Source organism: Manis pentadactyla, chromosome 1, assembly GCF_030020395.1.
Source record: "Manis pentadactyla isolate mManPen7 chromosome 1, mManPen7.hap1, whole genome shotgun sequence".
NCBI classification, from domain to species: Eukaryota; Metazoa; Chordata; class Mammalia; order Pholidota; family Manidae; genus Manis; species Manis pentadactyla.
Genome location: NC_080019.1, coordinates 181,581,310 through 181,598,255, shown reverse-complemented (window position 1 = coordinate 181,598,255; position 16,946 = coordinate 181,581,310). Strand labels below are relative to the sequence as shown.

The 16,946-nt window shown below is 37.3% G+C and overlaps 1 protein-coding gene across 2 annotated transcripts in view; it reads left to right on the top strand.

Annotated features, from left to right (window-relative positions):
- The window catches only part of RNF168 (ring finger protein 168), a 61,672-nt gene extending 45,218 nt beyond the window's left edge, over nt 1-16,454 (top strand). For both annotated transcript variants that reach the window (XM_057503817.1, XM_036926301.2), the window contains 2 exons: nt 5,701-5,782; nt 10,540-16,454. In XM_057503817.1, coding sequence (XP_057359800.1) covers nt 5,701-5,782; nt 10,540-11,499 — 1,042 coding nt within the window. In that variant the 3' untranslated portion in view covers nt 11,500-16,454. The remainder of the gene's footprint in view (nt 1-5,700; nt 5,783-10,539) is intronic.
- Nucleotides 16,455-16,946: the final 492 nt, after the last annotated feature.

The window sequence follows — 16,946 nt, the reverse complement described above, 5'->3', positions numbered from 1 at the left end:
AATCCTGAGAGAAAAGTATTGGGGGTATTATGCTTCTTGACTTAAAGCTATACTACAAAACTACAGTAACCAAAGCAGTATATAGTACTGGCGCAAGAACAGACCCATAGATCAATGGAACAGAATAGAGAGCCCGGACATAAACCCATGTGTATGTGGTCAGTTAATATACAATAAAGGAACCATGAATATACGGTGGGGGAAAGACAACCTCTCCAGTAACTGGTTTTGGGAAAACTGGACAGCTATATACAGGAGAATGAAACTGGATTACTGTCAACTCCATACACAAAAGTAAACTTGAAATGGATCAAAGGCCTGAATGTAAGTCATAAAAACATAAAACTCTTAGAAATCATAGGCAAAAATCTCTTGAACATAAATATTGGCAATTTTTTCCTGGACACATCTCTTGGGCAAGGGAAACAAAAAAATGAACAAGTGGGACCACATCAAACTAAAAAGCTGTACAGCAGAGGACACCATCAGCAGAACAAAACAACCTATGGTATAGGAGAATATATTTGTAAATGGTTCTTCTGATAAGGGGTTAACATCCAAAATACATAAAGAAGTCATATGCCTAAACACCCAAAAACAAATAACCAAATTAAAAAATGTTCAGGGGACCTGATGATCAGACATTTCTCCAAAGAAGAAATAAAAATGACCAACAGGCACATGAAAAAATGTTCCACATCACTAATCATCAGGGAAGTGCACATTAAAACCACAATGAGATACCATCTCATACTAGTTATAATGGCTGTTATTCAAAAGACAAATAACAAGTGTTGGCAATGATAGGGAGAAAAGGAAACCCTCCTACACTATTGGTGGGAATGCAACTTGGTACAGCTGCTGTGGAAAGTAGGATGGAGGTTCCTCAAAAAAACTAAAAATAGAAATACCATTTGATCCAGTAACTCCACTTCTAAAAATATACCTGAAGAAAACAAAACCCCTGAATCAAAGATATATGCACCCCTGTGGTTATCACCACATTATTTACAATAGCCAAGATAGAAAAGCAACCTACGTGTCCATGAATAAATGAATGGATAAAGAAGATGTACATATACATGATGGAATATAATTCAGCCATTAGAAAGAAAGAAATCTTGCCGTTTGCAATAAAATGGATAGACTTAGAGGGTATTATACTAAGTGAAATAAGTCAGGCAAAGAAAGATAAATACCACATGATTTCACTTACTTGTGGAATCTAAAAACAAGAAAATAAAATTGCAGTAGACTCAGACACTGAGAGGTGACTGGCAGTTACTGTGAGGGAGGGGTTTGGATGCATAGGGGATAATGGGACACAAAATTTCTTAATGATAATACAAGTTTTTCACAGGGATGGTAGTACAGCATGGAAAATATAGCCAATAGTTGTGTACCGTCTTTCTATGTTGACAGTAACCGCACTAGTTGGAGTGAGGATTTAATAACACAGGTAACTGGTTAACCACTGTGTTCTGTACTTGAAACTAATATAAGATTATATATAAACTATATACTTCAATAAAAAATGTTTAAATTGCCAGCACTACAAGAATAAACAATGAATTTAAAAGAAATTGAGAAATTAGTGAAACTAATGTATTAAAGTTAAAACAAAGTTAAAAATAGGTAAGATCAAATCATGCAGAATATATAAAGAATTCTCTCATAACTCAAAAAAATGCAATCAGCTGAATTTAAAAATGGGCAAAGGACTTGAGTAGATCTCCAAAGATGAGTGAATACCCAAGAAGCACATGAAAAGATGCTCGACATCATTAGTCCTTAGGGAAATACAAATAAAAACCACAATGAGATACCACTTAAGTCCTTCTAGGATGTCTGTAATCCAAAAAAGGGGAAAATAAGTTTTGGTGGCAAGGATATGGAGAAATGGGATCTTGTACATTGCTGGTGAGAATGTACAATGTTGCAGCCACTGTGTAAAACAGTTTGGCAGTTCTTAGGAAGTTAAACCGAATTATCATCTGAGTCAGCAATATCACCTAAAGGAATTGAAAACAGTTATTCAAGCAAATACCTGAACACAAATATTTGTGTCAGTACTTTAAGTAACCAAAAGGTAGAGACAACCTAAATGAAGGATGACTGGATACACATAATTTGGTATGTCCATACAATGGAATAGTCAGCCCTAAAATGAAATGCCATACTGAGATGTGCTATAACCTAAATAAACCTCAGGCATAGACTAGTGAAAGAAGTCAGACACAGGGTTATTATATGATTTCATTTATGTGACATAGCTAGAATAGGTAAATATATAGAGACAGAAAGCAGATTAGGAGTTGCTGGTAGGTATTGGAATTAACTGCTTAATATATACAGAGCCTTCTTTGGGGATGATGAAAATGTTTTGGAATAATAGAGGTGATGGTTGCACAACTTTGTGAAATTACAAATGCTGCCTAACTGCACACTTACAAATGGTTAATTTTATGTTACTGAATTTAATCTCAAATTTAAAATTTAATGAGATGATTACTGAAGTTCTTGAAAATTAAGAAAAACTACTAAGAAGCTCATTGGTTAAAGAATTGATGGAAATATAGAACTGAAAATGTTAGGCATTAAGCTTCTGGAATGTGGCTAAAGGTGGTATTTAGAAGGCTTTTAAGTGCCATATCAGAAAAAGAAGAAAGGCTGAAAATATATTTAAAATGACAATCCCAGGAATACATTGCTGGCTTAGTATTAGAAAATGAATCAGTACAAGTTAACCTACTAACTGTTTAAACATGGAAAGCATGGTAATGATGATTCTTAAAATAGGAATAGAAAGAAACTTAACCTGTTAAATGTTATCTACTAAAAACATTTAATCAGATGTTATACCTTATAGTTGATCATTGAAATCATTCATTTTTAAGTCCAGGAAAATACAAGGGTGGCCTGCTATTTACCACTTATGTTGTTGTACTATTGTTCTGTTCTAATGTTGTGCTAGAGATTTCAGTCGGCACAGTAAGACAATAGAAGGAAATAAAAAATATGAACTTGGAAAGGAAAGAAAAAAGCTATTGTTACTAGAGGTGGAATAATTATACAGGAAATTCTGGAGTTCAGAGATACATTTTTAGAATTAAGAGTTTAGAAACTTTGATAGAAAATCTGTACAAAGTCTATTGCAAATGTAACTTAAATATTCTCTTTGTAATAGCATCAGAAAGTAACAAATACTTAGAAATGAATTTTTTGAAAAATCCATAAGAGCTTATGGATAACATTATAAATTTTTACTAAAGAAATGTATAAAGTATTTGTGGATTGGAAGATGCCTAATATTATAATTTTGGTAATTGTCAGGTCTCCCCAAACTGATGAAAGATTCAGTGCAGTTGAAATCAGAATCCCAACTTTTTTGACTTGACATACTGATAAAATGTATATGGAAGAGAAAGGGCCTTCAGGTACTCCCGAAGAAAAATAAAATGTGTGATGAAAGGTTAGATGCTTCAAATTTATAGTAAGTAAACGTGTAATGGCATAGGGATAGATCAAATGATTGAGGCAATGTTATAGATAACCTTAGAAGCGCACCACAAGTTTTCGAGCCTTTGTGATAGCTTTGGTGTTTGTAAAATACGCTTACAAATTCCTTGATATTCCTCCCTTTAAAAAAATGGAGCCCACTTCCCTTCTCCTTGAATGTGGGCTGGACTTAAGTATATAAAATTACTTGAAGTGACATTGTACACTTCAGAGACCAAGTCTTACAAGGCACTGCGAGTTCTCTTTTTTGGATTACTTGCTCTGGGAAAGTTAGCTGTCATGTTGTGAGCAGCCTTATGGAGAAGCCCACATGATAGGGACCTGAGGGCTTCTGCCACCAGCCAGTAAAGAAATGAGAACTCCAGAAAGCCTTCGTGAATGAGCCTTCTTGGAAGGTGATACTCTAACCCCAGTCCAGCCCTCAGATGACTGACTGACCAACATCTTGACTGGACCCTCATTCAATATCCAAGCCTCAACCAACCAGCTAAGCTCCTCTTAGATTCCTGACCCTCAGCGGCTATGTGAGATAATGTTTGCTGTTTCAAGCCACTAAGGTTTGGGGTACTTTGGGTAACTAATATCGTAGTTGTCATTTCTGGTCTGGGGGAAAGGACAAGCTTTTCAATAAGTTCTGCTGGGACAGTTGATTTTATGGGGGTTAAATGAGCTTGGATCTCTACTCGTAATATCTATAAAAATGTAGGTAAATTAAAGACCTGTATTAAAAGACACAACCACAAAACTTTAAGAAGATAAGGAGACTATCTTTTGGGAGGGATGTTTTAAAAGAACAAAACATAACTAAAACTATAAGAAGAAAGGATGTCTTTATCAAAATGCTCTTAGAGAATGAAAAGATAAGTATCTTCAAGAAGATATTTTAACTTAACTTAAAAAAATTACTATTAAAGAATACTCCTCACCTATGAATAAGAAAAAGATCAGTAGAAAAATAGGCAAAAAACTTTGACTCCATAGAAAATTAAACGTAAAAGCAATGTATATGTGAAAAAGTACTAATAATACTTAACTTTATTAGTAATCATGGAAAAAACAAAGTAAAATTACATTGAGGTAACATTTCATACCCTATTGAAAAAATTAAACTCTTTAGCAATATTAAGTATTGTAAAGGACAAGGGGCACTTAACAAACTTGGTCAGGAGTGTAAAGGTTGATACTCTGATTCTTGAGTATTGTAGCCACTAAAGAAACCCCAGAAGATGGCCAGAAATGTTCTCAGCAGCACTATATGTAATACCAAAGAGCACAAGCACCCAAATGTCTGACAGTAGGACTGAATACTCTCCTGCATTGAAAATGAATTCTAGCTAAGGAAAACATCCATGGTTCAGGAAAATAGGTGAAGAGGGCTCTGGAAGAATACATATAGTAGTATGACTTCATATCCATAAAGTTCAGCATGATGCAATACTAGGCAATTAAGTGTTTAGGACATAGATATGTGGTAGAACTATTTTTAAAAGTAAGGTAAGAAACTCAGGATAGTCAGTGTCTCTGAAATGGGAGACAAGCGGCTCCTTCAGGGATTTTAATAAAAATCCGTGATTTTTTTTCTGATAAGAATAAGTGTTTCCATGATGATGTAATTGTAAACTTTTTTTAAGTATAACATACATATATTAAAGTGCACTAACTTTAAGTGTACTTTTTGGTGAATTTTTACCTGTGTATAAATCACCTTCCAGATTAAGGTACAGAATTATTTCTGTTCACTTGTGCCCTTTCCCAGTTGGAATCCTTCCTACTCCCAGTAACCGTGATGTATTGTATAGTAAACAGCCAGAGTTAACATATCCTCTCTCTTGATTTAAAATGTCACTTCCATTACTTTTAGGAAGACTATACAGTCTTGCATTGTTTTGGTGCTATCTACCTTTTTTTAATTCTTTTGAAAATTAAGAAATACTTAGATGTGATTTTTTTTCTTTCTTTTATGCTGTTTTTCATTGAAATATTAGCACAGCTTTTAAATTTTGCCCTGGAATTAAGCCAAAATACTTGAGACAAGGAGATGGAATATACTATTTCTGATAAATCAGCCAAGCAGCAAACCAGACAACCTTTGGCGTGAACAGTTAATCCGGCTTTGTTATATTGAGTGCATACCACTTTCTTTCAAAGCATTCAAGCTTTGGTAAACTTTTTTTTGTTAAGGTATTTGTCACCTATATCTCAGTTTCGGTCAGCATCACAGCCTGAAGTTGAACAAGAAGGCAAGAAAAACTCCATGTCTAAGGTATGTGGATGCTAAAGAATGTTCTTCCTTTGGCAAATTTATTAATGCTTTAGATTGCTAATAGTAGTTTCCTAACGTTTTTTTTTTTAAGTCTCTATAGTAATGGAACACCATTTCCTAGTCATCTTAAGCTCACCTAGATTACAAGTTAGCAAACTTTTTTTTAAAAAGCCAGATAGTAAATACTTCAGGCTTTGCAGCCCATATGGTATCTGTCACAACTCTTCAGCCATGCTGTTGTCATGTAAGAAAGCATCCATAAACTATGTGTACAAATGAGCTTATCTTTGTTCCAGTAAAGCTATTTACATAAACAAGCAGCAGGCTGAATTTGGTGCATGGTCATAGTTTGTGGATCCCTAGCCTAACTAATCAAACTCATGAAACTCAATAGTACAAGCTTCACTTAAAAGATTACTGGATGAGAGAGAACCAAGATGGCAGCGTGAGTAGAGCAGCGGAAATCTCCTCCCAAAACCATATATATTTTTGAAAATACAACAAATACCACTAATCCTTCCTAAAAGAGAGACCAGAAGACACAGGACAACAGCCAGACTACATCCACACCCACGAGAACCCAGCGCCTCGCAAAGTGGGTAAGATACAAGCCGCGGTCCGGCGGGACCCAAGCGCCCCTCACCCCAGCTCCCGTGGGAGGAGAGGAGTTGGAGCGGGGAGGGAGAGGGAGCCCAGGACTGCTGAACACCCAGCCCTAGCCATCCGCACCAGAGTGCAGACACAGTGCATGCATGGGGTGCTGGATACTAGGGAAACAGGACAGTAAGACCTGTGAGCGGGTCCCCGCAGCCGACGCACCCGGGACAAAAAAAAGTGAGTGCTTTTTGAAAGTCTTAGAGGGACAGGGACCTCACAGCTGGACGGAAGTGCCCCAGGACACTTAGCCCAGCATCTGGGAATCCCGGGGAACTCTGGGTGCCCAAACCTCCACAGCGCAGCTCGGAGGCCCTTCACCCGATAAACAGCCTCCCTCCTGTTCCCCCTCCAATGTGGCTCCCCCATATTGGAGAAGCATCCTGAGGCAGGCCACGCCCACAGCAACTGCAGAGCTAAATAAACTCCATAGCGGCCGGGCAAGATCAGAAGCCCCGTCTGCACGCAGCTGCCCAGCACAAGCCGCTAGAGGCCGCTGTTCTCCCAGGAGAGGAAGGCCACAAACTGGCAAGAAGGGACTTTCTCTTACCCAACACACACACCAGCTCCCCACAAATATATCTATCGCCATGGAAAGGCAGAAGAAATTGATACAGACCAAGATCACAGAGGCAAACCCTGAGAAGGAGATAGACCTAACCAGTCTTCCTGAAAAAGAATTAAAAATAAAGCTCATAACCATGCTGATGGAGCTGCAGAGAAATATGCAAGAGCTAAGGGATGATGTCCAGAAGGAGATTACAGAAATGAAACAATCTCTGGAAGGATTTATAAACAGACTGGATAAGATGCAAGAGGCCATTGATGGAATAGAAACCAGAGAACAGGAATGCATAGAAGCTGATGCAGAGAGAGAGAGAAAAGGATCTCCGGAATGAAACAATATTAAGAGAACTGTGTGACGAATCCAAAAGGAACAATATCCGCATTATAGGGGTACCAGAAGAAGAGAGAGAGAAAGGGATAGAAAGTGTATTTGAAGAAATAATTGCTGAAAACTTCCCCAAACTGGAGGAGGAAATAATCGATCAGACCATGGAAGTGTACAGAACTCCCAACAGAAAGGACCCAAGGAGGACAACACCAAGACACATAATAATTAAAATGGCAAAGATCAAGGACAAGGACAGAGTTTTAAAGGCAGCCAGCGAGAGAAAAAAGGTCACCTACAAAGGAAAACCCATCAGGCTATCATCAGACTTCTCAACAGAAACCTTACCGGCCAGAAGAGAATGGCATGATATATTTAATGCAATGAAAGAGAAGGGCCTTGAACCAAAAATACTGTATCCAGCATGACTATCATTTAAATATGAAGGAGGGATTAAACAATTCCCAGACAAGCAAAAGTTGAGGGAATTTGCCTCCCAGAAACCACCTCTACAAGGTATTTTAGAGGGACTGCTCTAGATGGGAGCACTCCTAAGGCTAAATAGATGTCACCAGAGAAAATAAAATCACAGCAAAGAAAGCAGACCAACCAAATACTAACTAAAGGCAAAAAATAAAATCAACTACCCATAAAAGCAGCTAAAGGAAGCACAAAAGAGCACAGAATAAAACAAGCAACATATAAAGAATGGAGGAGGAGGAATAAGAAGGGAGAAAAATAAAGAATGACCGGACAGTGTTTAATATAGCTCAATAAGTGAGTTAAGTTGGACAGTAAGATACTAAAGAAGCTAACCTTGAACCTTTGGCAACCACGAATCTAAAGCCTGCAATGGCAATAAGTACATATCTTTCAATAATCACCCTAAATGTAAATGGACTGAATGCACCAATCCAAAGACACAGAATAACAGGATGGATAAAAAAACAAGACCCACATCTATGCTGCTTACAAGAGACCTCAAACCCAAAGACTATAGGAACAAAGAAAGACTGAAGGAACAAAACAGCAGCAGAATCATAGAACCTAAGAATGGACTAACAGTTACCAAAGGGAAAGGGAGGGAAGGAAGGGATAAGGGTGGGGAAAAAGAAAGGGGACATTACGATTAGAATGTATAATGGTGGGGGGGCCATGGGGAGGGCTGTGCAACACAAAAGACAAGTAGTGATTCTACAGCATCTTACTATGCTGATGGACAGTACTGTAATGGGGTTTGTGGGAGGGATTTGGTGAAGGGGGGACCCTAGTAAACATAATATTCTTCATGTAATTGTAGATTAATGACAACAAAATAAATAAATCAATTAATTTAACAAATAAATAAATAAAATAAAATAAAATAAAGATTACCGGATGGGAAACAAAGCATGCTAGTAGGATGGCACAGCCATGTCTGTTCTGCAAGACTCCCCATTGCAGAGCTGCCAAGTGGCAACCTGGAAATGAATACGTGCAAATAAGGGTGGTAACCACCCTGGCCTACAAGCCCCAGGCCCCATAAGAGTCTATTATTTGTTTTAATAACCCATGGGTGTAGCTTCCTGGGGTCCTGGTAAGAATCACACCCAGTCAAAAGAGTTGCAGGTCACTTACGGAAGCCCTGAGCTTTATCTTCCCACTAGATGTTCATAGATCACTCAGAGTTCTCCTAGTGTAGATGCAGTTGACCAATGAGGGTCACTTTTACCATAAGTTATGTGGCCTGGTAACACAGGTGTCATTCCATTTTGTCATGTTTCCAGGAAAACAGAACTAGGAAAGGTGACCTGACACCAAGGTCTATTGCCTGCATACAAGTTACATAGAGGTTTCGTTAACTCTTTACTCACAGGTTCTTAAAATTTATCTACTTTAACAAGGTAGTTTTATATAGCACCTATCATTTAATGGACATTATGTGCCAAATTATGTATCTTTAATCGTCATGACAACCACCCACTCTGTAAGCTATCCTTGTGCCCATTTTACAGTTGAGAAAGCTGAGGCACACAGATAAGAGACTTGCCCAAAGTCCCTTAAGTAGAGATAATAAAGGGAGGATTCAAATCCAGATGATCTGGCTCATACAGGAACTGACGGTTGATGGGAAAGGCATCATAGGGCTGTGATATTCTTCCTACCCTGGTGTTCACAAATTCACAGCAAAGCTAGGTAAGCAACCTAGAATTTGTCCAATGTAAACCACACTGTTTCATAAGAAATACTACTAGGAATGATAAATGAAGCAAACTAGGTAAAAGAACAGATTTAAGGTATCCAACAACAAGGATTAATTTTTGTTCTCAGGAAAATTCATTGAAGCCTTTCTTCTTAAGGCTTTTTCATGATCAAAAATAATCTTAGATTTTGACTTACCTAAAACCTATAAATGAGAAGAACTATACTGGCAAAAGCAAGGGTTCTTCACCTAAGGTGCATGGTTAGAATCCAGGGAGTACATGTGAACTACATGGAAGAAGTTGTAGATCTCTGCTTTGACCTAACTACTTATTTTAGTGTTTCCTTTAGTTATGAACATAGCAAACAATGGTACTATTGCCAGTGCCTGTGACTCTGTCGTCCTAGGAGAGCACAGGTTGTTCATGCATTATGTTTGTCGCAGATTCTTGAAATATCATTTATGCCCTTCCTACTTCAATATTACAGGTTATTAGATTTTCCACTAGATCTTACCTTCAGTGTATTAATAGATACACATTATTACATCATACATTTTAATATTTTAATAATTGTTGCAATATAAATTGTTGCCTTTGTAATTCCATGTATTTATTTTCATATTTAAAAATATTCTCAGAAGAGGTCTGTAAGCTTCGCCAAAATGCTGAAAGGAGGAGAGTCTGTGCCACAAAAAAGAGTTAACACCTGGACTAGAGGAAGTTCATAAGGTGAAAGAGAGGTCAGGCCCTGGTGCCTCTCCATATGTAGAATTGACCATATGTATTAGCCTTCTGTAGAATCTAGCTTGTGGATTTTAAATCTGTAGATTTTCATGGGAGTGAAAATGAAAAAATACTTTAATCTAAATTGGCACACAGAATAAAAACAGTATTAAGAATTAATAACCTTAGTAGTAATACTAACACCTTAAGGTGACCACTCAACTATGACACCAGTATAATTAGACTTAAATATTATGACATGATGTTTTCCCCTGGTTCACTCACTCTTTTTCTGTTTTCTTCAGGAAACTGACAGTAATGACGTAAAAAGCCCTACATGGCAAGACATAGAAATTGAAGAAGCTATGCCAACACTTCCTCCGCAAATGCACCCTGAAATTCCAGAACAAGGTGCAAAGTCTTCAATAGAGTCCCCTATGCCTCAGGTATATGCGACTGGTACAGAATGGTGCCTTGAAGGAAAACTCAAAACAAGTCTAAGCAATCATGATGAAGAGTTATGTGTCGTAAGTCATGTGGGACCTAAAGCCAGAGTTCCCTGCTCTGGAGAAGCTGCAGTTAATAATTATGACAAAACAGAGAATGGGTGTACTATATTAGGTGTAACACAGGTAATTGGAAATAACACAGTTGAGACAGAAAATGAAGGGTCTCACCTACTAATCAGTGAGGATATTTCCAAAAGAAAAAACCAGGAATCTTCGTTTGAAGGAGTCGGGGATCCATGCTTTTCTGCAAAAAGAAAGAAAACAATCCCCAAAGCCTCCTCAGACCAAGAGGAAACAGAAATGAATTTTGCCCAAAAACTGATAGATTTGGAACATTTGCTTTTTGAGAGACATAAACAAGAAGAACAGGACAGGCTATTAGCATTGCAACTTCAGAAAGAGGTAGATAAAGAACAAGTGACGCCAAACCGGCAAAAAGGATCCCCAGGTCAGTATCAGTTGCGTCCTACGTCCTCACCTCCAAGCAAAGTGCAAAATGGACAGAGGAAGAATTCCGAAGATAGGAACTTTAAAAGGCAAACCGGTACAGAGGATCCAAAACCTCAGAGAGGCTCAAAAAATGAGAATTGGCAACCTTCTTTTAAGGTTCAGTTGAAACATTCGGTTAATGTTGGTGGAAGAAAGATGCCAAATTCTGCTAGAGATAATTGTAATGTATCTAAAAATACTCGTTCCCTACAGCCTAATAAGTCACAGAAAAGTATTTTTCAGATGTTTCAGAGGTACACAAAGTAATGCATGGGTAAAAGATGGGTGTTCTATAATCTGGTAAAGTGGGATTGGGAAACTCTCCTTTCTATCGAGTCTATAAATTTTTCATTAATTCTTCTCTGTGGACACATTCATTGTCCTTAATTAAAGGACTGTGGGGTTGTAAGGGAGGAATATATAAATATGCTTCTACTAAACTCAGTCGTAAAGAGTGCCAACCCTTTCCTTCATAACTGATATGCCATACCTTACAGGTATAAAATGCTTTGGCCAACTCCCAAGAAATCTTTGAAGTGCCATTCTCTTTCCTCAAAATGCATGTTTTATGGCCTTTGCTCACCTTTTGTCCTGACTAGTAATTAAAGCAATATTACATTGTACCAAGTAGTTAAGGAATCCAGGCAGGGTTTAAAATCTAAGTTTTCTTGCTATTTTTCCATATTGAAATTCATCTTCCCTAACACTAAAGTAATCCAGTTTCCATCTCCTTTTCAGTTATTTTAAGCATTATAGCATTTTCTTTTATTTCAAATGGGTTGGATGAACATGAAATCACAAAAGTTATGAATTAGTAACAGGAAACTAGATGCTTGATGCAAAAGGAGTTAAAGAGTTGGGATGAGGCTGGGTTGGGTAGATTGACAGTTGGGAAGCATGGAATGAGTGACTGATCAGAAACTCGGTCCAGGATGGAGTAGTAGGTGTAGTTTGGCAGAGCATTCTCTCTCGTCCTTTCTTTGCTAAAACAATGACACAAAACATTTGGGTTTTCCAGCTTTCACACCATAGTTTCTAGTGTCCCCATCAAAATTAGTTACTAAATTACTTGAAATTTTGAAGATGCACATTTCTGTTAATCTGCTATTCCAGAAAAATAAAATTGGAATTTACTGTAGGAGAGTTATATCACAATACCCTATGTTGTGGAACTTGAGACTTAACCATGTTTATTTCCATGTTATCGGTTGTACTGATTGATACTGACTTATTTGTATTGATGGACAAAAATTAAAAGTATGATACTTGGGTTTTGCCCTGTCTTACCCTTGAAAGTTAAATCAGAAGGCAATGACGTCCTTTCGTGAAATTGGACTATTAATCTTTTGTTTTATTAATATGAATAACTGAGCAAACAATAAGTTTTAACAGCATTTCTGTTGTCTATTATCCATCCTTTTAAGGTAAAAAATATACAATAAAATGTCCTACAGCAAATGCTAGCTTAAATTTGTCAATATTTTTATACATTATTGAGGTTTTTTTCCCCTCCAAATTTCTTATAACTGAAATTCTGTTAATCTTTGCATTTTTGATGGTATCTATTTCAATATTGGGTAATTATGGGTGGAATTTTGATGCTAACTTAAAATTTAGTTCGTCCCCTTTTTTTTGAGAGGGCACTTCTCATATTTATTGATCAAATGGTTGTTTACAACAATAAAATTCTGTATAGGGGACTCAATGCACAATCATTAATCAACGCCAAGCCTAACTCTCAACAGTCTCCAATCTTCTGAAGCATAACGAACAAGTTCTTACATAGTGAATAAGTTCTTACATGGTGAACAGTGCAAGGGCAGTCATATCACAGAAACTTTCGGTTTTGATCACGCATCGTGAACTATAAACAAGTCAGATATGATTATTCATTTGATTTTTATACTTGATTTATATATGAATCCCACATTTCTCCCTTATTTTATTTTATTATTATTTTTTTTAAATAAAATGCTGAAGTGGTAGGTAGTTGCAAGATAAAGATAGAAAGCATAAGTTAGTGCTGTAAGGAGGCAAATGTAGACGATCAGGTGTGTGCCTATAGACTAAGTATTAATCCAAGCTAGACAAGGGCAACAAAACATCCACAGATGCAGAAGATTTCTCTCAAAACCGTGGGGGTGAGGTTCTAAGCCTCACCTCTGTTAATCCCCAATTTCTCACCTGATGGTCCCCCTGCGACTGTGCCTGTCTTAGGTTGTTCCTCCCTTGAGGAATCTTACCCGTCTCTGGTTAACCAGCCGTCTTCCCGGGCCATACAGGAAATGTAAATTTGGTAAGTGAGAGGGAAGCAATATTCTTTGAGAAGGTTAGCTTTTTACTTCTTTGCAGATTTATGCCCTGTGGCTTCTATGCCTTAGTTTGCCCTTTTTAAAAAAAAATGTGATTGCCTTCTGAGTAATAACTAATGAAGTGTAGTCAGAAACTAACCAAATCTGCCTAAAATAAACTAAAATCTATTATCATCAAAGTAGTATTTTTCTAAGAGCAATTTCACTTTACGTTTTAGGGTAGACATTGCCAGAACTCCTCAAATTAAAAGTTATATAATTAAATCTTCCTGGAATAAATAGCCCATGACCAAAAAGGGGGGAAAATGGTGTGACAATTTAGGATTTATATATTTAACCACTGATTTGTCTGTGAAGACGTCTTCCTGACTAAAGTTGGTTTTAAGGTAAATTTTAATTTCTCTGTTAGGCTTTCTGGTAGTCCTGCCAAGTATGTATGCCTTTTCATTAGAAACTGATGTTCTGTGTTGGTCATTAGGATGTTTTACTTTTTCTTCTCATTTTTGTGGAAGGGGTCTGAGAGTATTTTGTTTTGCAGGAAGTACTAAAACTGCAGAGGTTTAGAATCTGAAAAGTAAAATAATCGTAAGAAATAAAGTGGACATTTATATTTTACCACAATTAAAAATAAAAATTAAAAGTTCTATATAACGATCAAAGGAAAATTGGAGGACATGGCAAACTGGAGAGGAAATAGATGCAATTGACAACTAAATTTTCTTTATGTAAAGTTAACTGCTGATACATTAAAAAATAGTAACAAACAAAAGGAAAATTAGAAAAGCTTATGTTCCCAAAGAAACAGTTCTCAGGAAAGATAAATGGCTCTTAAATATGCAAAAATATGAATATCACTTAACATTAATGCTAGTATTTTTCTACCCTTAGTAAAAAGAAAGGTGCTTTTGTTTTTGTGTGTATAAGTGTGGGATTTTTTCCTTGGCAAGAATGTGGGGAAATTGGCACTCATGTTGCTTGGTATATGAATACAAAATTAAAAATTCCAATGGAGTTAAACTTGGTAACTATGTCTCTAGAAATTTCTTAAAGCTGTCTTCACATGTGTTTAGACTGGTATGTGCAGAACATGTTTGTGTGGCATTTTTTGTAATAAGCTTAGAAACAACCTTAATGAATCAGTAGACACTAGATAAATGATACAGTGGAACACTATACAGTGATTAAACAAGAAAACCACTTTATGGGTATGAAAAGAACTAGAAGATACAGAATTAAAAATACAAGATGTAGAATAGCATATATAGTGTGCAACTATTTGTCAAAAATATATATATGTGTATATTTGCATAAGTTATCTCTAGAAAGAAATAGGCATTGCTGTGGAGAGAACCTGGGTGGCTGGGAGATAGGAGTGGAAGAATGAGTATCTACTATTTTATACTTTTTGAACTTTCCAATCATACTCAGTATATCATCTAGTCAAAATTTAAATGATCTTAAAAGTATTGCAGGATAAGGGAAGCTTATGCATCTCAGCCAACAACACTATAGATGGTCTTTCTTTGCCTTTAAATTTTAATTCAGAAATGCTTTTTCAGTGTGAAAAAAATAGCATTGTGAATTTTTGGAAATAGCATTGTGAATGACTTTAAATTTATTTAGCTTTAAACTATTTTTAAAATTAATTTGAAAGCAAAAATTATGCCTTCCAGGTAGCATTGCAGCAGACCTACAATCCTGCTGAGAACAATGAGAAAAGCCAGATAAAAATGTAAAATTGTCTACTTAAAAGCATCAGAGAATTACTGAAATAATGAGGACTAAATTTAGGAGCTAAGATTCTAGAGAAGGGAGAATTAAGAGGTGAACTGATGTTTGCATCTGAAAGGTGGTTTTGCTGGTAGCATGTTCCTATTCTGAATCAGGACAAGGATTAGAGCTGCTGCTGATGAACAGAAACTGGCAGAGCACTTGGCCTCATGAAGCTGGAGTGACAATATTGGAACTTGAAGGTCATCAAACACAGAGCTGGCTTTCCCATCAAGATAATTGCAGAACTTTGAAACTGGTCAGGGCAGAGCCTAAAAGCTTGAAAAGCAGAAAGATGTCTTCAGACTCAACAATGCTGGTGAAGACAGAAGACTAGAGTTCAGGCCCTAGCAGGGGCAAGAGGCCCGTGGAACACACCAAGGCGTCCATTGAGAGCCCCAGCCCTGCATCTGTGAACTATATCCCAGGGGCCAGCACCGCATGCCACCTGTTTCTATAGAGCCTGTGATTTAAGAATAGTTTTAAATGGCTTTTAGATTCCTTAGTTCACAAATATTTAATCCATAAGGAATTTAATTTGGAACTAGTAATTTGTGCATAAGTTTGGACCAAGGGTATACAGTGCAGGAGGGAAGAGAATTCCGTCTTAAACCTTGGTTTCTACCTGTATGACCTTAGGTGGGCTTTCATTACCTTGCTTTCTTAATTTATGAATGGGATTCACGTAACCAAGTTACTGTCAAGAGTTAAGTAATATAGAGGACCTGACACAGGCCCTGACTCAAAAAAGAACCTTCATAAGTTCCTTCCCCCGACTATACTTCACCCCGCCTCCACCATTCCCACTTTGGGAAGAGTCTTCCTCCATCCAGTGACTTTGTGCTCCCGTGAGTCCCTAGATATGGCATCCAAGAAATTGAAATTATCTTTTGTCTACTGATGAAGACTCTACTCACTTCTGCTAGATGTGTCCACAGCTCCCTGTGTCACAGGAGACCTTGTCCCTATAGAAAACCAGTTCTTAGGGAGTGCTTTGTGGCTGTCTTATTTGGTATGCATAATGGAGTATAAAGTGCTAATAACTTCGGGAGATTAAAAAGATGAGAGTTGAGCTACCGCCATGTGTTTACCCATTTCTTTTTCCTGTGTAGAAATCTTAATGAATACGACTTAAAATTTCGAGCCTGACTTTTTACCCCCCACCCCCCCACCCCAGAATGTTTTGCCTTGTCTTGATAGGGTTTGGAGAACATGGACCCTGAGTTCAACGTAGAGTTTCCTTACTTCACATTCTCCTTCACCTTGGCTTTTGTTGTCCCTGGCAGCTCCAATTAGGCTCTATCTGCGAAACTAGTTCAATTCAGAAAACTTTCTCCAGTTGGGGATCATAAAGTGAGTGTCCACTTTTTGTATCCCTCTCTATCTCTTAAGACCAAAAAAAAGGTTGGGTGTCTCTTTTTTACTGCAGGTTAGGCTGACTGACCACGGACTTTGCTGAGTCCCAGGATCGGGATGAGACCTCACCCCTTGCTCAGTTTATACTAGAAAAGCTAGGTTATACTGGATGTATTGCTTGAGATCCAAATAAGAAAACAAAAACCACAATAGGAATTTCAACAGAAGGTATACTATATAGGTAATTGATTAGGTTTTGGAGCAAAAGGAACCCTG